Genomic DNA, 26,439 nt, shown 5'->3' on the forward strand with positions numbered 1-26,439 from the left:
TATAAATCAATAACGCTCTTATAAATGAAAAACAATATATTCATATCCATTTATTAACATATAAAGTTTTTATAAAAGAGAAACGATTTATTTGTCACGATTTATGTTTCTGTAAAAGTCGTTTCGCATAGGGTATACCATTCGCGAAGGGTCGGCGGTAAACTTGTTCCAGGAAACTGTTTAATTAGAGACCAGACTGCAATGTCAACAATGTTGAATCCACCCTTGCAGGACCATTTCTCAAAGTCACGGGCTAATACAAGCAATCCCTTTTCTATTCGTCGCTCATTGTATAACGAATTAACGAAGTCAAGCGCGAAGTCTAATGTATGTGGTTGTGAGCATGTGCTTTCGTAATTATGTGATTCTATCATCCTGCTCACATATCTGAGAAAATTGACTTCGCCCTTTATGGGGCAAGAATGAGAAATTTTTGTGACAACTTCCATATTCGAGACTGAAAGAAAAGAATTTAATCAAATATGGAATACTTATAAACTATTAAAGAAAAGTTTGCTAACGAATGAATGATAAAAAAGTGATTAAAAATTTGATTATAAGAATACATCTTACTTTCCAAAATTTCAATACATCCTAAATTATTAACGAATAAACTGTTATGAGGATGCCCTTTCTTAAGATCGATGAAGATTTACGTCTTACCTTCTTTCCATATCAATGTTACATCTACGATATTTGCGATATTATTAGTAGTTTCAGGAAAAACAATAGGTATCTGACCCTTTGTAGTAGAATGAGTATACGCTTTCACTTTAAAGTTAGTATCCTTCCAAAGTTTCTGTAAAGCGAGTAATGAATATGGCGGCTTGCTTGGATTCACATTTAACACTAGATCGACGAAGATTGGTTTCTGTAAATATATGACAATTGCTTGTTGATCTCTCGTGCGACAATTAAACAAAAGTTCATTTGTATCACAGCTGACAAAGCAAATGATGCATTAACTGTAATTACAAATTAAATACAAGGCATTAGTATTTAGCAAGCAATTATATTTAATACAATAAATGCTAACCTGAACTGAGACCAAATCTTTCTTAGGTTTCTGATAAGACTCTTTCACGACACATTGTAGTCTATAGATCTGCTTTTTAAGTTCTGCCAATTGATCAAGAACTTTTTCTTGCCTAGCTTCCAACGTTCCGTGTTCCGACCTAGATGCCTAGAAAAAACATAATTAATTGCAATATGAGTACTATTTATACTGTATATTATTTTGTTCTATGTAAAGTTTATTCAACAATATTTAAACCCAACATTCACAATATATACAAATGCTAAAGAAATTTATATTATATCATGACAAATTCGAGAAATGTGTTAGAATATATAAACATAAAACAAAATGTAGCAAATATAATTGGGCTAATATAATATCTGTGCTATAATACTTGCAGCTAACAATACTAGCTAGTAATACAAATGTAAAATCCACTGGAGGATTTAAATAAAAATATCAATAAGGAAAGGTACACACACATATTGTTCTAGATTTATACATACAATGTTTGACTCTAACAATAACATGGATAAAATTTAAACAAAAGATTCTTCTCTCCATTCACAATAGAATAAGAACAAAAAGAATAACAAATAAGAAATTAGAACAAGAGCAAAACATGCGCTGAACATAAACGTCATACAGTAGATACCAAAGAAATGATTCAAGTTTTATATAAAATAAATAATTGCATAATATAATACTTTCTTTTCTCTATACAACGTAGCTACAATAATTTAGATACGTAAACGAGGAGAACAAACTTTCAACGATCTGACGCAATATTAGAAGTAACTGCACGATAAATTATCTTACGCTAAATTTACCATGCTGTTGATGAAACTTTTAACGATTAAATACAATCATGGAGAGCCAGCGTAAATAATCTCTCTCTCTCTCTCTCTCTCTCTTTCTTTCTCACAACTCGCGGAATACTTTAATATAACAATAACATTAGGTGATTTTTGGCAATTTTGATACGGTTTGGCACATATACCAAGGTTGCTATTGGTGCTGATACAGTTTGACACCTTGGTCGCTTATAGCAGAGTCGGCCAAAAAAAAATCACCTACTTATTAATGACGTCGGCGGATTAAACCCCGTTTCTAACGGCGCGGTCGATCTCGAACGTTTTGCCCGACCTTTGCGCTCGTGTTCGCGTTTTTGACAATCGTGCGTCTCGCGCTTTCGCGCGCGCGGAAGTTAAATAGTCCGCACCGCCGCGAAATACTATTCGCGCGTTCATGCCGTATTTCAGTCGGACCTTCTACCTGGACCAATTTCCGTGAGAGACCGTCGACATTTCCCCGAGTCTTGAAAAATGAGATCCCATGGGGGAGGGACACATCGATCAAGCCCCCCCCGAGGCGGAGAGCGAGAAAGAGAGAGAGAGAGAAAGAGAGAACCGCAGCACCGCTCCGCTCTCCCGGTCGATCGCGGATCAGTGTGTCCGCGGAAATTTTCGGGAGGAGTCAGTCATGTCACTCGCTCTTTCGTTCTCTCGCGCGACCGCGAAAAGCGTGGCCGTCGGCCGTGGCGCGCGGGCACGGTGCGTCGGCCGCGAGGAGCGGCCAAGCGAAAACGAAAAAACGGAAACGAAAAGACGGAAACCTGCAGAAGGCGGATAACCTGCGTGGCAATGCTGTCGGGCATCTCGGCTCCCGTGGCGAGGTCGACGGCGTCGGCGACGTCGGTGGCGACGACGTCGGGGCAACGGTCTTGACGACCGTCCTCGTGAATATTTCGCATTTTGTACATCGAAAAGCGTCCGCAGATTACACTCTCGTTGAGTAGGTCGACTACCGGCCGCACCGGATACATCCCATACGTCCTCGTCGCCATCGTCGCGTGCTCGCACATCATCTACTCGCAATGAAAACAATCCGCGCAGTCCGCGCACTCTCGCGTGCCCTCGCGCCTCGCGACGCCACGTTGCCGCGCGCGGCGTCACGGTCGACGACGCGGTTGCGCCAGGTGGCGCGCGCGAGCGCCGGCGCTCCGCCGGTAACCTCAATCCCGCCGTCCGGCGGCGTCGCTTGAGGAATTCTCGAATCTCCAAGGTAGATGGCGCGACGAAGATGATTGATTAGAAAACTCGCAGTTCGCGCGAGCGGGCTTCGCGAGCGAGCGAGCCTAAAAAAAGAATCGGAGCAAAATAATCGCGAGATCCTGAGATCTCTCTGATCTGCGAAAATGCAGTTTCGCGAAAGGCAGCAATCGTTGAGACGCAGGAGGTTATCGATCGAGGAAACGTGCAAAATGGCGGCGCCGCGTCGTCGGTAGTGTCCTCTGGCAACGAGTCCAAGCGAGCGCGCATCCGAGATCCGGGCTCGTGTCCACCTTGGAGTGATCGCGTACGAGGAGGAAGAGCGGATCGCGTTTCTCCGTTCTCTGCTCGCGATCGGCGATTGCGTCCGCGTCCGTGCCCGCGTCTCTGCCGCACGTCGCCCCGCGCCGCGGGATTGCGGTTAGAATTGCGTTTTTTTTTTTTTTTCGAACGCGCGCGTGCCGCCATCTACCGCGGACGTCGATCTGACAGGAACCCAGCGGCAGGAAGGTACCGTGCAGGCGATTGGAGCTCGCGAGCGTCTCGGCGGAATCGAGCTTTTTTCTGCAGTCGCGCGACGCGCGGCCGCTATCAAAGCCCGACGCGTGTCATTGGCGTTTCCGAGAACGTCCCGTGGGACTCCGGGACCGTCGGGATCGAACAGGACGCGCCATTGGCCACAGACGATCGTCTTTTTCATCGTAGCTGATCGCCGAACGGCCGACATGGCGGCGGCCCGATGAGCCAATCGCAGCGCCGCTATCACGCGCCGCTCCGCCATTCAGCGACGACGACGACGCTGCCGCCACCACTGTCGACACTACCGTCCACCACCACCACCACTACTACAGCGCGCAGCTAGAGACCCCCTTCTGGCGTAATTCGCGTCGCCGATTTCGCTATCTCAAATTTGGCGAGTGGTTTTTTTCGCGGGACGCACGACGCGGCGTACGAGGAGGTACGACGGGCATACGGGTGTAACGGAAAGCGGCGTCGGCGGATGGTGTGCATCGCCGCGAGGGCATCGCGTCGCGGCGGCGGCGATTGTGTTTGGTCACGTGATCGCGCGAAACCGACCGTAGGCCCGTGAGAAATGGCGCAAAGATCAGAGTGCATCGGACATCATGGACGGATCCAGCTCGTTGCCGCGGCGATGTCACTTGTGTTTGTTTACAAGCGTGCGAGCACGCGCGCCACGTGCTGAGTGAGGAGGCGAGGAGACCAGGGAGAGGAGAGGAGAGAAGTGGAGAGAGAGAGAGAGAGAGAGAGACGAACAGAGGTGGCTGACGAGGTGAGCGGGAGGAGGGAAAGGCTGAACAAGCAAGGTAGGTCCGGTCGGTAGGCCCCAGTCCCCTCGCATTCCGAAACGAGGTTGACGGCGCCGGTGCCGGCGGCAACGACGACGACGACGATCACGATCGGGAGGACCACGGCGACGCACGACAATAATGACGGGCAGGGGCTCGAAGAGGCGGGGGCGCCCGCCCAAGTCCGTGGTGATGGAACGGCCGAAGAAGTTTCAGTATCACCTGATGAAGAAGCCCAAGTACCTGCAGAACAGGACGGCGCTAGGCAGCGGTGGCGCCGAGACGCCGGGCTCACAGCCGAGCACGCCGACGGCGTCCCGGCCGACGTCGCCGTCGGTCGAGAGCGAGGAGAGCAGCAAGCGCAGCACCAGGAATCAGCGTAAGTCGCGGAACAGCCGCGAACGGCACTCCCGCAAGGGCGGCCACGCCGGAGCTACAGGTGGTGCCTATCAGCGTCGCGGCTACAATCCCAACGTGGACTACCATGACTCCGAGTATCATTATGGCTCCGACTTTGGTGACGAGTCCAGCGAGAAAAGCGAGCCGGAGGAGGAGCCAATGCCGAGCGACATGGATACCTCGGAGAGCATGGAGGAACCCGATCCGTCGAGTGACAGCGACTTCTCACTGTCCAGCTACAGCACCACCAGTGGCACTCCCAGAAAAGCCCTGCTCACCCAACAGCGGCCGCCCAGTCCGGAGCCGTTATGGCTGCAGAACAGAGAACTGCCTCCGTTAGTGTTACCCAAATCCTCGGACGATCTGTTGGTCCCTAAAGAACTGGTCATGCCGTTGCTCTCCATCTACGAGGTACTCAGGCACTTTCGCACCCTGGTACGCCTCTCCTGCTTCAGATTCGAGGACTTTTGCGCCGCCCTCATGTGCGACGATCAAACCAACTTGCTTGCGGAGATTCACATTATGCTGATCAAGGCACTGCTGCGAGAGGAGGACTCGCAGCAGACCCATTTCGGTCCATTGGACCAAAAGGATTCGGTGAACGTTAGCCTGTATTTCGTGGACTCTATGACGTGGCCAGAGGTGTTGCGTTCGTACGTGGAGAGCGATAAGAGTTTCGATCAGAACATTTTACAGATATTAGCCACCACTGAATATCCTTTTACTGCCATCGAGGATAGAATCAAGGTCCTACAGTTTTTAACAGATCAATTTTTAATCACAAACCCAGTGAGGGAAGATCTATTGCATGAAGGTACAATAAAATGCATTTCACGTGTGTTATATCTTAAGTACATGCTTTTTTGTATACAGATCTAATGTAGCATAATTATTGAAAATCAGCAAGGAAAAAGTTTACTGTGTCCATGCTGATAGGGCAGTATTCATAGTCTGATCTTATATTAAAGAGCGTCTTAAGTCCGGTCAAAGGCAGTCTTAAGACACCGTTCAGTCAATGAAATGGCCGTATTAGCAACATTACTTAAGACGGTTTTGAAATAAGATCCGACTATGAATACCGGCAATATAGTTGCTTATTTTAATATTTTTAGTCAATTGTTCAAATTAAATATAAAACTAAACATAAACTGAATGTTTTAGGTTTTAAATACGTGTCTACTAAGATATAATTTTTATTTATTTAATAAATCTGATTTGAATGTTTTTAACAATTTATAAATTATTATTTGCAAACGATTTGGTTTCTCTATTTTAGAAATTTATTTTTTATAAACTATTTTTTAGTTTAGTCTAATTTATACATTTTATAAGAGTATACGTTTTATATAAATTATTTAGAATTATATATTTTAAAAATATGTTTGTTATAGGAACGCTATTTATTTGTGCGATTTTATATTTTATAACAATTTCTTTACGTAAAATTTTATGCAAATCCGTGTCTTCGCGTAAATATACCCTGTAGTGTTTCGCTCCGCGCGTACTTTGCGCGAGACACTACCGTGTCTCTTGATAATTTAAAAACATTTATTTTTTTTGCTCGTAAAATCTTGGGAATCTTGAAGCTAGTTCAAACTTATTTCAGTTAAATCTAATATCTTGTAATGGCAAAAAGATACTCAAAATTTATCAAGAGAGAATATGGAATGGACAATATCTATGTTTTGCAGGAACCATGCATTATGACGATCACTGCAGAGTTTGCCATCGACTAGGAGATCTGTTGTGTTGCGAGACTTGCCCAGCTGTATTTCATTTAGAATGTGTAGAACCGCCTCTGGTCGATGTTCCTACTGAGGATTGGCAATGTAGTACATGTAAAGCTCACAAAGTGACGGGTGTCGTGGATTGTATTCCCGATGTCGAAAAGAATGGGTCGCTGTGTAGACAAGAGCATTTAGGATTTGACAGACACGGCAGAAAATATTGGTTTCTTGCAAGAAGAGTTTTTGTGTAAGACATATTTTAATGTATCTGCATGTCTAATTGAGATTTTACAAAATTTTGATTATTTTTTTATGTAGCTTATATAGCAAATATATTAAAGCAAGAAAATTTTTATTTTATTTTATAAAATTATATATAAGAAAATAAGAAAATAAAGGAAATTATAAATCTGCGAAATATGCAACAAGTCTGAAGTGGCAAAAGACTAAAAAACAAACTCCGATTTTACATATATACGTATGTAATTTTTAAATTTTTTATTGTGGTTTCATTTTCTAGTGAGAGCGAAGACGGCGAGGTGTGGTATTACAGTTTACCTTTGCAATTAGAAGAGCTGATGCTTGTGTTAGATCAAAATGAAATGGAAATAGCGCTTTATCGCGAATTGTCGGATTACAAGGAGGAAATAGTTCGTCAAATGGAGCTTACAGAGACCATCACTAATCAATTCAAAGGAAACAAGAAATCATACCTGGAAATAGAAAACAGTAAGATCAATCTTCGTTAATTAACGATTAATTTTTTAATCTCTTTCAATCAACGGCGGCATAACAAAGTTTATATAGATATGTATTTAACAAAATATTTTTAAAAAATTATTACTAAATAAAATTAAAAAATAATTTTTTTAATAATTTGTAGATCTTATACAAAAGATGCAAAAAGAGCGACAAGAGAAACAAGAGAAAGAAGAGGAGGAGAAGAAGGAAAAGCAGAGACAGGAAGCAGAGGAAATGATACGCAAGATGCATGAGAATGCAGATGCTCTCAATGAACGTACAGCAGTAATGGAACAGGGTACAAATGGAGCAAAATTATCCAGTAATGAGTCGACTCCAGTTACACAGGTACCTGAGGTGGTCGGCGAAACTGTCGAGGTCGACGCCGAAGCGCCGTCGACCGCGACGAATACGAACAAAAATACGAAAACTAGTGCCTCTACGTCATCGTCTGAAGATGTTGAGGAAGAGACGTTAGAAGGAGAGGAGAAAGTTGGAAAAGACGGTAAGGCTTTACAATAGAATTTTGTAATATTGAGCTTTGTGTGTTAAAGAAATTGCTTCCTTCATATTAAAAGAGAAAACATTTCTTGCAGGACAAATATTAGGCTTCTATAAAACAATTGAACTTTTCTATATGTACTCGTAGCATTTTATTCGTGTCACGTTTACAATCTTTTTTTTTTGTTTCAGGCAAAAAGCATACTATCGTGACAAGATCGAAAACTGGGTCGTTGCAACCGCGAACCTTTAACATGGACGATATAAAGAGACGGAGTATGGCACCGTTGTCGAAGGAGGAGCAAGAGAAGCTAGACAAGGGTATAAAGGATTCCGAAAGCGATGGCAATACTAGAGTAACGCGTCAGAAGGCACATCAAATTGCATCTGGCACACACTTGTTCAAATTGGGCATGGACAACAACTTTAAGTCGTACGTCAATCATTATACCACCAATCCCATTGCGCTAAATAAGACTCAGAGAAACGAGGAACGCGATAAGAAACGTCACTTGTCGCACAAGTTCTCGCTCACGCAAGCATCGGAATTCAAGTGGGTGGGCAGTTTAACGGGTACCCGTGCTCTGTTGGTTAGTACCTTACGCCAAACGATTCTGCAGCTTGAAAGCAATATTCAGGCGTCGTTCATGCACACCAACTGGCCACTGCTGCGCAAACCATGGACCGCAGCGGTGGGGGCGTGTGTGAATCCGCGAGACTTTGCGCGCACTCTCATTGTCCTGCAGGCGTGCATCAAATCTGTTGTATTCGCGAGCGTATGGCACGACCAGCTCGGCCATGTAAAACTGCAACGGGTGACCGCACTTGAGCGCGAGGAGAAAAAACGCCAGGATAAGAAGGAAAAAAAGGAGAAGGAGGACGAAGAAGAGCGTAATCGACTCTACAATTTTGTCAAATACACACTCGGCCTGAAGCATCAGGTGTGGAAGCAGAAGGGTGAGGAATATCGGGTGCATGGCCAAGGCGGTTGGCTTTGGGTATCGGCTAGACGCCGTCATCGATTCTCGGATATGACGAAAATGGGCTTACGCGCCGGTCCACAGAAAATTATGGTACAGATCAAGGATCAGGGTGGCTTGAAAGTCCTCGCGCTTGACCCGCCCACTTATGAATTCCTCATCAAGGAGTACTGTCCGAGTAAGACGGAGAATGGTATTGTGAAACAAGAAATCAAAGAAGAAGGTGTAGAAAGCGATGCGATAAAACAGGAACATAATACGGAAAAGATAAAAAAAGAGTCTACGACCGACGGCGAGACGAACGGTGTTGGTCCTTCTCCATCGGTAAAACCGGAATCCCAATCTGTCAAACAAGAAACGAAGATGAATCTGTCATGTATGTAGCGAATTCGATGAATTTAAATGGACTTTTATTTGTAACAAAACACTAAATAGAAAATCTCTTTAGTTTTAGCTGGCATGAAAATCGAAAAAGTTTTTACTCCGATTACTCAGTTTGAAGAGATCGACATCAACAAGGCACTAACCAGTCCTGGAAGATTGCATTATCCAAAAGTTGCGAAAAAGACGAGAATCGACGATTTCCTGCCTCGCAGATCACACTTGAAGTTTTTGGAAGAAAGAAAGTTATTGCAATCTGTGAGTATATGTATTCATTAAATAATAAGTGTAATTATATCATTTGGCAGTCGTTTTATGCAAATCTATATCACTCCGAATCACAATGAAAAAAATTTTAATATTATAAATTATATATTATAACATATTTTGTATCTTTACAGTTTGTAAATTAAATTTTGCAGGTAAAGACGAAAGAAGCGAATCAGACGTCAAAGCAGAAAGGTGGGGATGGCGACTCCTCAGAGGTTGATATGGAAAATCACGAAGAAAACGATACGGATAATAGCGACGCTGTTGGCGGTGGCGGTGGCGGGGACGCCTCTCTGCAAGGTCTTTTGTCGTCGCCTGTCGTCAAGCAACCAAAGCAAGTGACCAAAACGGCAGTAACAGCCGTCTCTGCATCCGCAAAAGAAATGCTGTCGGTGATTAGCAAGCGCATCCAGCAGGTGCGCTTACAATACGCGACTGTAATGAAGCTCTGCAAGAACGACAGCTGTTACTCGCGCTATTGTAACATGAATAACGCCAACAAAAACAATGTCGTGCAAATTAATACCACGCAGATCATCACTCCGAGTACCGACACCTGTTATTCGCCTTTGTGCATGCGAAAGACGCGGCTGAAGCGCGAGCTGCTCGCGTTGGTACGCAAGGCAAGCATTCTGAACAACAATCAGTCCTCTTCCTCGTTGTCTTCGCCACAGGTCGCAGCGGCTTCCGTGAAAACGGAAACCTCGGACGAGTCAAAGGATGCGATCAGACGTGATTTGGAATCGGCAGTGGCGTCAGCAACTCGCTGCAACGAGGAAGCAGTGGCGACGAATGTGACTAAGACAAAGAACGACGTTTCTCCTCCAAAGAAGATCAAGCTCGAGAATGAGCATACGGAGAATAGTAGCGTGACTACCGTCACAACGAGTAACGTCGTTACAACCACCACAACTATTACAACGACTCAGCAGACAGTGAAGAATGCGGACGGCGTAACACAGGAGCATGCTGCCGTTAATCGTAATTCTATGACCGTCTCTTCGAAAACTACGACCACAACGACAAATAAGAGTGGTGCGAAGACAGTGATGATCGTGAACCGTAGAGGAAGGACAGTACAGCGAAGTACATTCGTCAAAGAATTGCACGCCGATGGGACTGAACGGATATATACGACGACGGCGACGGAGGGTAAGGTATATTTGAAGAAGGTGGCGTTTACGATGGCCGATCGTAAGAAAAAACGCACGCCAGTTAAGTATCCACTCTGCTCGACCTTCTGTACGAAGAACAAGCAGCGCAGTATATTAATACTTCCTCAGCACGAATTGAGGAAATTATCCCGCGTCGGTGGTAAGATACCTGTGCAAGGGTTCCATCATCAAGCCAAGGCAAATTTGTCGGTGTGGCCGTATCCGTGTCCCAGACCCTTATTCAAGACTTGCTGGCTGTACAGAACGGTTGGTTTAAAGTCGCTAGCCGCTGCTGCGATTCAGCTGAGAATACTCTGGGCATGTCTCAGATGGGACGACATGGCAGCCAAGCCGTTGTCCACCGACGGCAAGAATCAGATCACAACTGACACGGAGATCATGTCACTGGAGATATTGAAGCATCGGCACGTCGGGCAGTTTCTCGACAGAGCTCAGTATCTACGTAGGAAGGTCGTTATACCGCTCGAACTTCCGAAACAAGTCAGAGGTTTGTATAGAAGATAACATATTATATAAATTCCCAATCGTGCAAAACTTATAATTTAGCTAACAGTTTATTATTGTTGTATATTAAGTTATAACTTCTTTTAAAGTCATATTGACGTTATGTACAAAAATTTTGCAGAGGTAACGTCTATAAGGAGCGGTCTGAGAAAAAGAAAACGTCCCGAATCTCCACAGAGCACCGAACCACAAGTCACTGAAGAATGGGTCGACGAGGACAAGTTGGAACTATGGGAGATCAAACAATACGGCGACAGGTATAGATTGGTCCAACATGTGTGTGACAACGAAATATTTGCATGTTATTTTGTATGTTTAACGCGTTTGTTGAAATTTTCTCTGAAACATTCTTCTTATCTCACAATTGCTATGCCGTTGACTGATTTCATTGAGCTTGTTCAAGTTTCAGCTGAGGAATGTTAGACGTTAACGATTCTTATATTGCTCTTAGTAGAAACGTCGAACTAATTTAATCGGAATAATTTTGACGAATAATCTGTATTTTTTAATTGTACTAAAAAAAGATTTTATTAAATTTGGAAATTATAAGTTTATTTATTATTATTATATAGAAGAGCGGTAGAGTTAAAAGATCGAATTTTTATCCAGATTTACGACAGATTCTTTTTAATAATATGATCTCCCGCTGTGTTACTCTAAATTACTCTAAGTTTATCACAAATCTTACAAAATTGAAAATGCATATTTTACCTTGCATATATCTCTCGATTCGAGGACAACAAATTGTGCTAATTGTGAAACATGTCTCTGTTTACGCTTTTGTAATTTACGCCGAGGATGAATATCCTAAGCGTGGATTTGACCGCTAAACCTTTAACCGCTTGCTTTCTTCCACTGGGAACTAACCCTCCGCTTGGTGTGTGTCCTGTCTCCAGGTTAGAGAAGGCTAATGCGCAGATTATTACTAGGAGTCGCTCAGGAGCACCGCAATCAGTGGTCGTCAGCGGCGGCAATAAAGCCGTCACCACCGTCGCCACTGCTGGCACGACTGGTCTAACTGGCGACCAGCTTGTAAGCGGTAAAGCGACACCGGAAGAGATTAAGGAAAAGATGGAACAGCAGTTGCGTATACAGCGGGCGGCTCATCAGCAGAAGCGTGCTCTAGAGACTTACAAAAATCAGTCCACGAACTCGTCGCCTGCTACCCAACTCGTCAAAGTTACAGCCAATTCCTCTCACGGTAAGCTAAGACAAAACCATATATGATAAAACTAAGAAAAAAAAGTGTACACAGTATACAGCGATATATATTTGATCTTCGTTAAAACAACGTAGACCAGGACAAGAATTATATTAAAAGAGATTATGTTACTTCCAGATGGCACCGTCAAATTGGTTTCGAAAGTCGCGATTCCAGCGAACCCGAATAGTACGAAGTCGCAGTTGACTTCTCTCTTAACGACTCCTACGCAAAACAAAACTTTCATCGGTACACGGCGTATTTATATGACGAAATGTAAGCCATTTACTCTTATGTTCGAGCGCATAGAAGATCATATGACGAAGTTGACTTTGTATAAACTGATCTATTGCTTCATTTTAGCTGCGGATGGAACTACCAAGGTTGTGTCTGGCCCTACCAGTATTTTACCAAAAACGCCGCAAACCCCAGGAGTAAACCAGCAATCCTTGATCAGGGTGACGCCAACGAGTAAGTTTACTTATTATTTAAAATAATCTTAACGATAACGATAAAAATCTTTTTTTCGTTCTCGAAAGATTGATGCGCAATATATAAATTCTCTTCTTAAACAATTTTATCTTAATTGTCTTAATCATATGTTTCAGGCACTGCTTCACCGGTGCAAGTGCAGCAAAGAGTGCAAATTCTTAGAGGGCCGGACGGAAAGTTGCAGGTGCGCGGGCTGTTGCCTGGCCAGCAGTTGGTTCAGATGCCGGATGGAAAACTGCATGTGCTGAATGTAAGCCAAACTGTGGGCACTACACAAGGCGCTCAAACAAATTCGACAACATCTACAACTCCAAAAGTAATTTATTAAAAAAAAAAGAACATTTTTCAAAAACTCTTAATATTCTAATTTGCAGAAGAGAGCGTATAAAAATGAGATGTATAATTAATTGATACAATAGAAACCAATCGATATAAACTCAAGGAATAAAATAAATAATAAGCTTGTATATAGAAAACTATAACAAATTAAATTGCGGTCAATACGAGCGCGCGCAAGCGTAAATGTTCATGCGACAACTTGATTTATTACAATTGATATATTTTAGGCAAAGACTGTGACTGCCGTTAGTAAAACGGCGACGGAGAGTACGACTGTGACTAAGACCAGTCCGACTGCAAAGGCAACGGCAAATTCGACGGTACAACAAGCGCAAACGCCGCAACAAGTTCAGGTGGTGCAAACTGCTCAACGCGTAAAATCCGCAACCATGACTCTGACACCCGCCACAGCTGCTCAAGCAACGAAGAATGCCATCGTGGTCACCAACACAGGACAAACCGCGCAGGTAATGATGCTTCCGGTTAACGTGAATCAAATCATAAAGTAATTCTCGAATATATGTGATCTAACAGAAATTGCTGAAAATTTAGTAAAATATTAAATTCGATATATTTAAGTTCAATAGAGTATCACTTAATATTTGTATAAATTCTAGAAAATTGAAAAAAAAAATGATTTAGAAGCACATGAAAAATTAAATGTTATAGAGTTTCAAAGAGTCGCGACTTATAGAGTTAATTGTAATAAATATATGCATATATTACATCTACATTATTTACATTTATATGTTGTATAAAAATATTGCAGGTAATATCTTCCGGTGGTCAAGTAATAAGCGGCAGTCCGATAATGGTCACAAACGCAAACCTGGTCCAGCAATTGGCGTCAGGTAAAGCCCAGTTGACTGCGATCGGCAACCAAGTTGTAATACGTAACGCGTCCAATCAAATTGTGCATGTAAACTCGGCTAATGGTGGCTTTATCGTGAAAAGTCCCGTTGCTGCCAATAAACAACAAGGTTAGTTACTCTGGTTAATTATTTGCATATTTTTTAAATAAAAAGATTAACTCAAAAGCTCACACTAAAGAATGTGCATTTCAAAGAAAGTACGTTTTATTTTTATATTTTACGAAAATTTTATATCTACTGAGAATGTGCACTTATACTTCTAGCTTTGCAAGCCACACAAACTTCAATAGTTGCGCAATCAGTCGCAACTACTAACACGAGCACGACGACGACCACCGCAGTTTCCACCGCGTCAGTGACGACGACTCAGAGTTCCGCCACGACTCCAACTCCGGGCAGTATCGAGGCTTCTTTATTAGCAGGGCAACCACCTGGCACAGTAATCAAGTGTGTGACAGCGCAAGTTATCAGTACAGCCGAGGGCCCGCGGATTGTACTGCAGGGTTTGCAAGGCTCGGATTTCACGCCGCAGCAATTAAATATGGTGCAGCAACAAGTTAAACAGCAACTTTTGAAAGGTTGGTTTTTAAGCGTCTTTAAAAATTAATTTATAAATTTATTGGTAAACTCCTCCAGGAGTAAATTGATATTAACATATTGCCCGGAGACATTAACTCGTCTTTTGTTGCCCGCACGTTATTGATCAGTGACAAATTTACTCGTGTTTAGGGAGATATAGTTTACATCATCATGCCAAATTGTTGAAACTGATAAAGTTTTTATTAGGATTTGTAATTGTGTTTATCCATCATTTTGTCGTAATTTGTTTATTTTTTTATCTCTTGCATATAAACGAAAGTTTGTTCCCGAAATATTAACTTTTATGAAAAAAAATAGCCGGTCACGGTCGTTAGTTTCTATATAAAACAATGACAAAACGGTTAACAACGGTGTTAAAATAAATTAAATTAAACAAGTTTTAAATCGATTTCAGCACACGCAGCGACCGGTAAGCAAGGCGTTTTGGGGCCAACAAAGATTTACTTGGCCGTTCAACCAGCCCAATCATCCAACAATCAGCAACAGCAATCTCAGAATTCTCAAACTTCGTCAGTTACAAATACCCCAGTATCGTCAACTCCAAAACAGCAACAGTCTACAATGTCCCCGTCGGCTACCAGTGGTGCGTAAATTTTCAACTTTTGTTACTCTTTAAGAAATGTGAAATGACAAATATTTGGTGGTACATGTTCTTTTGAAAGGATACTTTCGACAAAATAATTATTAATATTTTGCGACATTTTATGAATCTGTTTTTTATTAGAGCCGCAAAGTGCCACCGAAACCATTCCAGAAACTCCACAAGCGGCAACGCCAAAATCGGCGGACAAACCGAAAGTGGTCGTTCAGCAAGTGGGACGCGTGGTAAACGCAACAGAGAACGACACGCAAAAAGCGAATATAGCTAACGGACAGCAACCATCATCGCAATCGGTGAAAGAAGGAAGCGACTCGGCGCCGAATAAATTTATATTGACCCCAGAATATGTTCAACAAAGTTAGTATGCAAGAAAATCAAAATACATTTATAAAGTAAAGTGTGCTTTACACAAAATTTTTTCAACAATATTTTTTTTTATACTATAGGATTTTCTTTTATGCAAATACATTTTCTTAGGTATTTCTCATATAAAAAATATTGATTTCTTTACGAATATTATAGAATCTGTTTAAAGATTTTTATATAAATTTTTATAGCAAAAATTTCTGTAAAAATTTCTTACTCGAGAAACACTTCTTGAATATTTTCTTGCTCTAAACGCTCTTATTTATTTCTGATTTTAGCAATCAAAACTGCTTTGAAACAAGAGAACCTGACTCCGGAGATAGAGGAGAAATTGTTGTTACTACAACGTTACCAGGAAAAGCAAATGAAAGGTGGCGTAGAGAATTCGGTGACTAGCAATCAGACTCATAATTCGCCCGCGGCAACGACGCCGCGGCCGCCGTCGCGCAAACGGCCGGCGCCGTCGTCGAACATTCCAGCAGCAACAGCAGCGGTGACGACGCCGATAAACGCGCAATTGTCAGGTGGAGTCGGCGACAAAGATGATAAAGATTGGGTGGAGACACCCAGGAAAAGACCAGCACTGAAGCAAGAAAATCGCGAAACGACCCCAAAGTAAGCGATTACAAATACAGATCAAATAGCATGATCAAGTAGCTATTAACATGGTATATGATACAGTAGCGCAACTCTCGTTTTTTCCGTCTTTGATATTCTTTTGGAACTGATCATTAAGGATATATAATTACCAAAAATCGCAAATATTTCAGATGTAATAAACTTGACCAGATCGGAGATGAGTTGAGATCCTGAAAGTTCCTTGTTACATAAATAATGCTGTATTCATGCACTTCTATACATATATAAACTATGCTCTTCTTTCTTTCTACCTCTTAAATAAACGAAGTTGTGTTGCTGTATTACGCTGTGCCATTAACATCGTTTGGCAACATCTATTTGCTTCGCTTTCATTTTTAGAACGCGACGACTAATCATGGTTGCTAACATTTTTTAATTTTTTTCTGCTAATTTTTTTTACTTTTATAAATTTTATAATTATTTGTACATACAATATTATAATCAGAAATAATGTAAGAAATATAGAAAATGTCATATGTATGTAAATTATTATCTTAAAAAATGAAAAGAATTTACAATTTTATATTTGGAATGCAATCTAGGTCACAATTTATGTATAAAAACTATATTGAATCGAACTGTATTTGGAAACATTTTTAAACAAAAAACGTTAAAACATTCCTTCTCTTTCTTTTTTACTTTGTTAATTTTTCATTTGTTTTCGTAAACCTCGTATATAGACCTTTAATTGCGTATAAAACTAGGTCTAATTAACCTAATCTTAAACAATTATATATGAAATAAAGGTAGAAAAGACCGAAGAAAAAATTGTTTTTTTTATAGCGAATTCGGGCGCTTGCACTAGTGCACATTGAGTGCGCACTAAGGCTTGTTCTTAATCACAATTGTTATATTTACAGATTATCTCAAATACTTTTTAGTCTGTAAAATGATTTGTACAGCATCCATATAATATAGATATTACAGATTGTTTTATTGGCTAAAAAGTTTTTAAATGTGTATTTAAATGACTTTAAATATAAGAATAGATTATAAACAAGCTTTATAGTGCGCACTCAGTGTGCACTAGTGCAAGCGCCCGAATTCGCTATTAGTTTTCGATGCCAATGGTCGCGTTCAGCAAACATAACTGTTGAGTTCGTCTTATCAACACTCTGCGTTGATTGGTTGGTTCTAAAAGTAAGAGCCAATCACGTTCGACTGCTACTCAGCGGCTTGGTCTGCTGAATGCGTCCAATGTGTTCAGAATGTTCTAATAGCGAATTCGGGCGCTTGCACTAGTGCACACTGAGTGCGCACTAAGGCTTGTTTATAATCTATTCTTATATTTAAAGTCATTTAAATACACATTTAAAAACTTTTTAGCCAATAAAACAATCTGTAATATCTATATGGATGCTGTACAAATCATTTTACAGACTAAGAAGTATTTAAGATGATCTGTAAATAATAACAATTGATTAAGAACAAGCCTTAGTGCGCACTCAGTGTGCACTAGTGCAAGCGCCCGAATTCGCTATAAAACATCGGAAAATCACATTTTAAAAAAATGTATGTGTGTGTGTGTGTGTGTATATGTATGTAAGGATTTATCTACAACTCAAGATTTAGTCAACCAAATCTTAAAGAATTATATATGAAATGGGGGTAGCAAAAGAAATTAAAAGATGTAATAGAATTAGAAAATTGCTAATAATAAAGGGGTTACCGATTTCTGTTTAAAAAAATCTATGTGATTGCTCTAATTTCCGCAAATTTTAAGATATCGAGCTGAATCTTTTTTTTATGGATAGAGTATCATTAAAGGTAGGTTGGTATTGAATTTGGCGAGGATTGGTAAAGGGGTCTATCAATTTCTGCTTAAGAATTTTTTGAGAAATGGCTGTGATAGCTATAACTTCCGAAAATTTTGAAATATCGCTATTTCTAATTCTATTATATTCTACAGTCTTTTCTCTCTATTTCATATATAATTCTTTAAGATTTGGTTGATTAGACCGAGCTTTATACGCGATAAAAGGTCCATAATTTTTTAAGAAATGTCTGTGGTTATAACTGCAAATTTTGAGATATCGGGCTGTTTCTAATTCTATTATCTTCTTCGGTCTTTTTTATCCTTATTTCATATATAATTCTTTAAAATTTGGTTAATTAGACCCAGTTTTATGTATGTACGGATTTCCCGAAATGTCAAATGTTTGTGACTCAAGAACTAATCAACCAAATCTTAAAGAATTATATATGAAATAGAGATAGAAAAAAGACTGAAGAATAAGAAAGTTATATAAAAATAAAAAAAAATATGCAAATTAGGAATTTGCACATTGCTTCCTCACTATTTTTAAGTGTGCAAATTAGGAATTGTATATTACTTCATCAACACTTTATTTCGCTCATAAAGCTTCCTCTGTGAGGAAGCCAAACTGATAAATATTAATAATTATACAACAAATAAAATACAAGCTTCCTCATAAGAGGAGCTTTGTGAGCGGAATAAAATGTTGATGAAGCAATGTGCAAATTCCTAACCCTTCGTGTGTAACGTCTTTTTCGGCACTTGTAATGGGTAACGTCGGGTCACTCGTCGTGTCCGACGCCTAAAAAATACTTTAAAATGTTCTAAAAAAATCTGAAAAAATTCATGTTACCTTATTAACTATCCTACTTTAAGGATCAATCGCTATATTGCCGATTTTTTCATTTGTTTAAACAATATATTTATATAAACAAATAAAAACGTGAAGAATGGACCATTTTTTTCAAAAAATCGTAACTTTGGCAAAAATTAATATATTTAAAAAAAATAAAAAGAAATTAAAGTTTAAGAATAGTACTTTAAAGAAAAAAATATTAGAAGTATGTATAAATTAATGGGATGCTTAAGTTTTGAGCATCAAAATCACGTTTTTTGAAAGTAAATAGGTACAAATTACAGTAAAATACACATTTTATTCATTTTTAATCAATTTTATTCATGAAAATGTAATCAATCACAATTATTTATTACAAAATTATAAAAAAGTGCAAAAATATGAAAAAATTATATCGAGGCTAAATTATTGTGCACAGTCAAAACATATTATTTATCGATAACTAAGATTAATCTATCAATTCCCAATGAAAGAACATGAATTTTTAGTAAAAAAAACATCCAAATTAAAATAAACATTTTACTCACCTGCTATTTTTAATCAACGTAACGTGTAATGTCGGGTCACTCGTGCACTTTCAAAATTTCGTCTGGCTCTCACAACGGCTGTTTACGCACTAGACCGTCGGCGCTTGGGGAGCTAGTAGCTTAGTAGTATACAATTTTTTTCAGTATAGTTTGGTCCCGCCCTCCCCCCCTCCCTTCGAGCTACAGGGGACAGTCACTTTCGCCAGGGCACGAGTGACCCGACGTTACACACGAAGGGCTAATTTGCACATTTTTTGTAATATTTTTTGAAATACAGAAAACTTGTAGATAAATAATTTATATTTGTATTTAATTCCTCTTTATCGATGTTTGTATTGGTGTCGAAGTCAATTTGTATCATAAAAATTAGGGGAAAGTCAGAGTAGGATTTTGGAAATAAAGATTTAAAGTGTGTATTAAGCTTACTAACATACAAAATATCTCAAATCTATCAAAGATATCTCTTTAACCCATAGTTCGTCTCTTCTGTATTCAGCTTTTACCAGCGAAGATGACATATCGAAATAGACGTATCGTTACTGTCATATTTTTATTTACACTTTTTTTTATATTTTTATAACTATTTTTATCGTCGTCATTTTTGCTCAATACCTTTTCTTCAAAGAAAGATTTCAAGCAACGTTTAGAAAGATTATTATCTATGTGATTGTATTATCTATCTACTTGTAATAAATTACAAGCAGATATATTGTTTGAAATAATATATGACCAAATTTTTTTAATCAACTAGGAGAACTTTGAACAATTGTATTCTTTTTTAACCAAATTGAAAACTGTTAAGATAAACTGTATACGCTGTGGCGATAATAAAAAGATATGTTTATGATAATTACATTATATTAATAAATAAAGTTCTATGTTATAAGTAGTTCATTACTTCAGTGGTCATCTTAACAATGCGGCACTTAAAATATGCTATATTTTGAAATAATGTTAAAACTACTTCTAGAATGCCGAAACTGTCGGAGACATTAGATAACGAGTCACCACCTAAGAACCGCTCCGCAAAATTGAAAGACACCCAAGAGCAGCGGAGAAAACAGCAAGTGTATTCTCGAATGCAGGTTTTATTGTTCCGGCACAAGGAACTTCTTAAAAAAGATATTCTTAAAAAGAGAGCTTTACTCGAGAAAGAGCTTCAAATCGATATACAGGTAATTACAAATAATATAGCAGATGAATAAATATCTTATGTAACTTTATGTAACATAATAATGACCTAGTATTCACAATAGGTCTGTTCTATTTAGCTGAACTTCTTGCACAGTTCATCTTTTCTCTTTTTCTCTCGAACGTAAAAAGAAAAAGAGGAAAGATAAACCGTGCAAGAAGTTTAGTTAAAAAGAAGGGCCTATTGTCGAATTGAACTTGGAGCCAATCATATTTTGTTTCTGTTGTATGGGCTGAAATATTTGTTTAGTTTAACTTGCGACATTGTCCAATGAAATTTGTAACTTCATTTTGTAACATCCTTTAGCGAAACATCACTTTTAGGATATTGCAAATCGAATTATACAATATCGAAATACTCGCAATATTGCTTAGCTCAATAATGTGGGCACATGGCTGCGTTCAGCGGGTAAAACTGCTTTGCAACTGTTTGTATGTGAATCTGATTGGTGTATGCTTTTAATTTTGGCCGAAGCTAAGAGTATACACCAATTTACGAATTTCACAACAGTTGCAAAGCAGCTTTCTCTGTCGAATGCGGCCATAATTAAAACAAAAAAAAAAGAAAAAAATACTTTACTACCAAATTTTGAATTGAGAGCTTTAAACCTTATGTCCCATACATAGAATTGCAATTTTACTTAAAATGATTTGGAGATGAGATCTTGAATTACATCGAATTACGTTCGGAATTGTAACTGTCAGGATTTTTGTAAAATAATTCTGGTAAAATATTCTCAATAAATATCCTTGCAGAAGGACCTATCAGCGGAACTCGCCACCAGGACGAAAGCAGAGAGACACAAACAAGACGAGGTAAAAGTTGGCAGCGCGAAGCGGAAGGCAAATGCTCAAGTGGCACAACAGGTTAGCCCGTCCAGTCGAAGTGGTGGTAGCAGGCCGAAAAAGCATAAGGGCCATGGTAACAGTACAACGCCTCCTGGAGGTTCGACGGCCGCGTCTCGCATCAAGAAAGAGAAACTATATTGTTTATGCAGAACTCCTTACGACGAAACCAAGTAAGAGTTCAAAACCATACGAGGCCTGATCGAATTTTTATCAATGTATTTTTTTGAAGTTACGTTTTAAGATTGTATCACGTTTTACTTTAATCAAAAAATACAGTCTTGTGAGATTTTCTGTTTTATTTGTGCGATACCGCTGGTAGATTCGCGATCAGTGAAGTAGAGAATCTACATAGTATCATACAATATTTTTTAGTTAATTATATTATATTCAAATTTAAAAAGAGACTTTAAACCTTAATGCCAATTATAAGATGTTGATAAAGTTGTACAAATACCAATCTTTCTTTAAAGGTTTTATGTGGGATGTGACTTATGCAATAATTGGTTCCACGGTGACTGCGTGGGCATAACGGAAGAAATGAGCAAGTCTCTGTCAGAATTTGTTTGTACAGAATGCAGACACGCGAGAGATACACAAGAATTGTATTGCCTATGTAAACAGCCTTATGACGAATCTCAGTAAGTGGATTATGTATCTGATAAAAAATTGTGTTAATAATAGAAATATCTAGTAAAAAAAAGTATAGTACATTTATGCATGTGTATGTGTTAATGTGTGTTTTTAATATATGTACAATGCTACATAAAGTTATGTATAATTACATGATTAATTTTCAATTTTATATTTTCAATTATAATTATATTTTTTTATTATATGGTGAGCATTTAGAGTAATGCGTTAATTTTTTTTTAAAGATTTTACATATGCTGCGACAAATGCCAAGATTGGTTCCATGGCCGATGTGTTGGTATTCTTCAATCAGAGGCCGACAATATTGATGAATATGTCTGTCCAAATTGCCAACGCAATTCTTCTGTCAACTTTGCTAATATGAAGAACCTCAATGCAAAAGACCTCGATCTGTTAAAGAAATTAATTAAACAAATACAGGTATAACATCTTCATTAGACTATATCGATGATTCTTATAAATTAATTCTTTCGTCTCTAGCAGAAAATGTCTCTGATAAAGGTTCTAAAATAATTAGTTATATCTAGAAATTGCCATTTAAAATAAGTTTCTTTATTATTTATGATTCCTTCTCTTTTATTATTTATCAAAATAAAATAAAGATGAAGAGCTAAAAGTAATATTTTATCCGATATATTAAAATAAGAAAATACTTTATTCGGTTAAAGTTTGAACATTCTATTCAAAGAGATAAAGACACACGATATCCAAAATATGCGAATTGTTTATTATAGGCTCATAAAAGTGCATGGCCGTTTATGGAACCAGTAGACCCTAATGAAGCGCCAGATTATTACAAAGTGATAAAAGAACCAATGGGTAAGTATCATGATTATCATCATTTTAGTAATCTATTTTTCTCTCAGATAAATCATTTTGATTATGAAAGCAGAACTCTTTCTTTGAGCGTGATATATATGTACATTTTTTCAAATTACAATATAATTGTTTATATATCTGATCTAATTATACTTGCATTTCATTGTTTTAGACTTGCAGACTATTGAATTAAGGATAAATGACCGGTCCTATAAGAAACTGAGCGAGTTCATCGGCGACATGACAAAAATATTCGACAATTGTCGGTATTACAACCCGAAGGAATCGCCATTTTTCAAATGCGCCGAATCCCTGGAGACGTACTTCGTTCACAAGATTAAAAGTCTAAGGGAGAAGTTCTCGGAAGGGAAGTAATTCAATCAAAAAAAAAAAAAAAACCCGATGTAGCCGTATGTGGAACCGAATCGAATCGAAGTGGAAGTGCACATGAATCAATTTAGTGCAGTGCGTTTTACGGAAAACAGAAAACGGAACAGTTTGTGCCAGTACAGTATGTAGAAAAAAAAACTGAAACTCTCGGAATAGATTTAAGGTTGTAAAAGTAGAGAAGGCACCGGTTTCCGCTATTTATTATAGTTGTGTGAACATTTTCCTCTCCCCCTCTCACCTCCCTCACTGCAATTTACTGAGTTCTCAGTTCCAGTTGTGCTGTACGAAGTGTGAATTTTAGACCAGAACTTACCGCTTATGCCGTGTCGCATAAGTTGATTTTTATCTACGAAGATATACCTTCGTTTTGCCGTCTATTATTGCGTGAAAAAGAAAAAATAAGCCATATAGCAAAATTCACGTTTTTTTCAACAACGTTTACTTTTTTAACCATTGCGTTATTGAAGTATAATATATAATTATGTAACATAGTTATCTTTCTGTTCATTACTGAAAGCCTCCTTTTATTCGTTATCTTTTTTGGACATGTGGAAATGGGGAAGGTTTGACAGACCACAAGGTCGTTTTGTTCTTTTAACACGCTCACTAGCCGTCCAATTTAACTCTTTACAGTTATGACAATGCATCATTTTCAATCGCTCTTTAAACCCTCTTTACACTTCCTGCAACACTTCAAGTGAAAGAACCTCCTTTTACGAAAGTGATTCCCTTCAGAGTTCAAGTAACGTTTAGTGAAAGTTTTGTATTACGTCTCATGCGCATGTGCACGAAAATGTTTAAATAAGTTCCATACTGTAGTTGGTACTCGCGAACAACGTTATTATGAAACCGCGTCCGCAAAACCGTACGAAATGCAGATTTGCCTCTTTCTCGCGTTCTAACATTGCCTGTGTATTTTTTACGGAAAAGAAATGGAAGATTCGATTGGAAAGAAGGAAATGGCGCAAATTTGCAACGACGCGATGCCCATTGTGAGCATATAAAGTGATGTGTAAATGATGACTCTCCTTGAGTCACGAAGTTATCTCATCTCCGGAAGCAATACTACAATGAGGTAAAATTGTAATGCGCGAGTTCACTTTAAGTCGTCTCTAAGAGATTGGTCTTATTTAATTATTTATCATTTTAATATTGAGTTCTCGCGCGGAGATATATCATTTCCTATGCAACGAATGAATTGTATCAGCCTTTAAAAGAAATGTGAAGACAGAGTATCTAACACCGACATAAGTTAACAAAAAATATGAGCTTGAATAGGTGAAATTCAGGATTGTGAAGGTTTAAATCTACGCGTTACGATATATATCGACAAAAACCTGCAAGTTTATTTTTTGTATATTGAGAATCTTTTTTCCTGTACACAGGAAAATACGTATGTGTAATAATAAATGTAAATATATATACATATGTATATACATGCATACGTATATATATTTATATAGGATTCCAGGTAGAGATAATTTCGTGCGTAAAATCGCCACGTTTACTTCGAGTTCATGCAATAGTTGTAAGTTGTGGTTCAGAATTCATGCGCCATTCATCATGTTACGCTATTATTTATGTATGTATATACAATATGCGACCGTGATATCACGTCCGATGGTCCGAGTCGCGTGAAAAAGGAGAAACGATCGGCTATCTGACGAGTACACTTGAGACGGTCGAAAAAAAAATGCTACTCCACTTTACTATTTCTTTATAATGTATCCGACGTGAAAGAAAGGGAAAGCAAAGGAAAGCAGTTGTGTCATCGTATAGCCGTAAGACTATTTTTTAGGATTACACGCATAATAAATTGTACAAATTCGTTTATCGTCTCGTGCTCACACAAGCTAGCGATTACGATTCTATTTACTTATGCGTTGTTTTAATCACATAAATAAATTTTCTATGAAATTGTTTATAATCGACGATTCACATTTAGGCGTTTAGATTGTAAGGGACGGGCAGCGTTGGCTGCTTATGTATATATACGCAACACCACACAACTACACACAGATATGAAAAAAAAAGGAAAGTTTATCTGGAAAAGAAAGGCAATTGTAGAATTCTTTGATTTCCAAACAAGGAGAAAATAAAAAGCCAGTGAAAAGTACAGAGGAGTTTGTTTAAATGAAACGATAATGAAAAGGAAACTATCGTTTATATTTTAGCTGTATTACTAATAACGGGAGCTTTCCAGCAGGCGACACAAGTCAACATAAACGTCGTTCTATCTTTCTTTTTTGGCAATGAGTAACAAAGACCGACACTTGTGTCGACTTGTGTCGGTTGCTGGAAAGCTCCCAAAAATGTGTAATGGATCAAAGCACACTTTGATTCTGCGTTTGTTGGACGAATATAGAGCGAGCCACAGATATTTCCTTGCGCAAGGCAAATATATATATAATTATAGCAAAAATATGAGAGAGATAATTTTAAGTATCTGTATATTTAAAAATTATAGCTTCTGCCTCATACTTTGATTGTGAAAATTAGTGGATATTACTGACGATTTTTATTAATTATATATATGAACTTTGAAATCTATTGTTCTTATTAAGTTGATTGGTAATTAATGCAACCAGTAGAATTACTTGAAGCAGAGTTTCTAGAAAAATAATACATTGCCTCTGATCTAATCTTTCTTTTTAAAAGTGATAAAAAAAAGTTAATGATTTTATCCACGTTAACAAAATGCATATATTGCATAATGCAGATCTAGCTATGTAATTCGTTGCTCCTGATCTAATCTTTCTTTTTAAAACGACAAAAAATTAATAATTCTATCCACGTTGACAAAATAACTAATTTTATTATTAGATATTGTAGATAGATATTATTTTATAATTTAATCATCGATTAATCGGAAGTCAATCGAAGTCACCCTAATCGATTGTCTGACGTGGTTGTCGATGACGAAGTCCTTTGTTTAAAGGACGCTCGGTATTCTTCCGAACGTTCCGAACATATCTTTCGCAGAGTACTTTTGCGCAGATATTCATGGAATCTCCCAAATTAGCATCAACACGAACATCAGACGTATAAAGGTAGCCGAAAAAGTTTCTTCAAAGCGTAAATAACGTAATTAAAAATTGAAGATCAACCATGATAAGGACCGCATTTCTGTTAGGTAACCGGAGATCAAGGCAGTTTCAGCAAAACGCGACAGAAAAAAGTATAATCTAAACATAAACTGTACAGATATATATCAAATGATCGAACAATGATATATT

At 38.6% G+C, this 26,439-nt stretch overlaps 2 protein-coding genes across 5 annotated transcripts; one reads left to right on the forward strand and one right to left on the reverse strand.

Annotated features, from left to right (window-relative positions):
• Positions 1 to 18: 18 nt before the first annotated feature.
• LOC139819228 (probable aminoacyl tRNA synthase complex-interacting multifunctional protein 2) lies at positions 19 to 3,365 on the reverse strand. Of its 2 annotated transcripts, none has more exons than XM_071788429.1 (4): positions 2,652 to 3,365; positions 1,037 to 1,183; positions 664 to 871; positions 19 to 457 (listed from the first exon to the last, which is right to left on the reverse strand). In XM_071788429.1, exons 1-4 carry the CDS (start codon positions 2,883 to 2,885, stop codon positions 102 to 104), a joined length of 945 nt encoding a protein of 314 aa, XP_071644530.1. In that variant the 5' UTR covers positions 2,886 to 3,365; the 3' UTR covers positions 19 to 101. The 2 variants fall into 2 exon arrangements, with proteins under 2 accessions (XP_071644530.1, XP_071644529.1); XM_071788428.1 differs by having other exon boundaries at positions 2,634 to 3,365.
• A 149-nt stretch (positions 3,366 to 3,514) lies between these two features.
• E(bx) (nucleosome-remodeling factor subunit NURF301 E(bx)) lies at positions 3,515 to 25,319 on the forward strand. 3 transcript variants are annotated; one of them, XM_071788418.1, is made up of 24 exons: positions 3,515 to 5,589; positions 6,467 to 6,749; positions 7,023 to 7,231; positions 7,386 to 7,748; positions 7,937 to 9,100; positions 9,173 to 9,363; positions 9,528 to 11,037; positions 11,176 to 11,311; positions 11,951 to 12,255; positions 12,394 to 12,531; positions 12,619 to 12,726; positions 12,864 to 13,063; positions 13,314 to 13,553; positions 13,856 to 14,066; positions 14,222 to 14,536; positions 14,953 to 15,141; positions 15,283 to 15,516; positions 15,804 to 16,140; positions 20,274 to 20,478; positions 21,251 to 21,513; positions 21,814 to 21,981; positions 22,219 to 22,414; positions 22,729 to 22,813; positions 22,986 to 25,319. In XM_071788418.1, exons 1-24 carry the CDS (start codon positions 4,518 to 4,520, stop codon positions 23,186 to 23,188), a joined length of 8,325 nt encoding a protein of 2,774 aa, XP_071644519.1. In that variant the 5' UTR covers positions 3,515 to 4,517; the 3' UTR covers positions 23,189 to 25,319. The 3 variants fall into 3 exon arrangements, with proteins under 3 accessions (XP_071644519.1, XP_071644521.1, XP_071644520.1); XM_071788420.1 differs by having other exon boundaries at positions 12,864 to 12,997; XM_071788419.1 differs by having other exon boundaries at positions 11,984 to 12,255.
• The last annotated feature ends 1,120 nt before the right edge of the window (positions 25,320 to 26,439 follow it).

The sequence above is a fragment of the Temnothorax longispinosus genome, chromosome 9, assembly GCF_030848805.1.
Source record: "Temnothorax longispinosus isolate EJ_2023e chromosome 9, Tlon_JGU_v1, whole genome shotgun sequence".
Taxonomy (NCBI): Eukaryota; Metazoa; Arthropoda; class Insecta; order Hymenoptera; family Formicidae; genus Temnothorax; species Temnothorax longispinosus.

Coding starts and splice junctions, on each gene's coding strand:
- LOC139819228 (XM_071788428.1), bottom strand. CDS start 2,885: ATGATGTGCGAGCACGCGACGATGGCGACGAGGACGTATGGGATGTAT. Junction 1,184..2,633: donor AGGTTATCCGCCTTCTGCAG/GTTTCCGTCTTT, acceptor TGTTTTTTCTAG/GCATCTAGGTCGGAACACGG. Junction 872..1,036: donor AAGATTTGGTCTCAGTTCAG/GTTAGCATTTAT, acceptor ATATATTTACAG/AAACCAATCTTCGTCGATCT.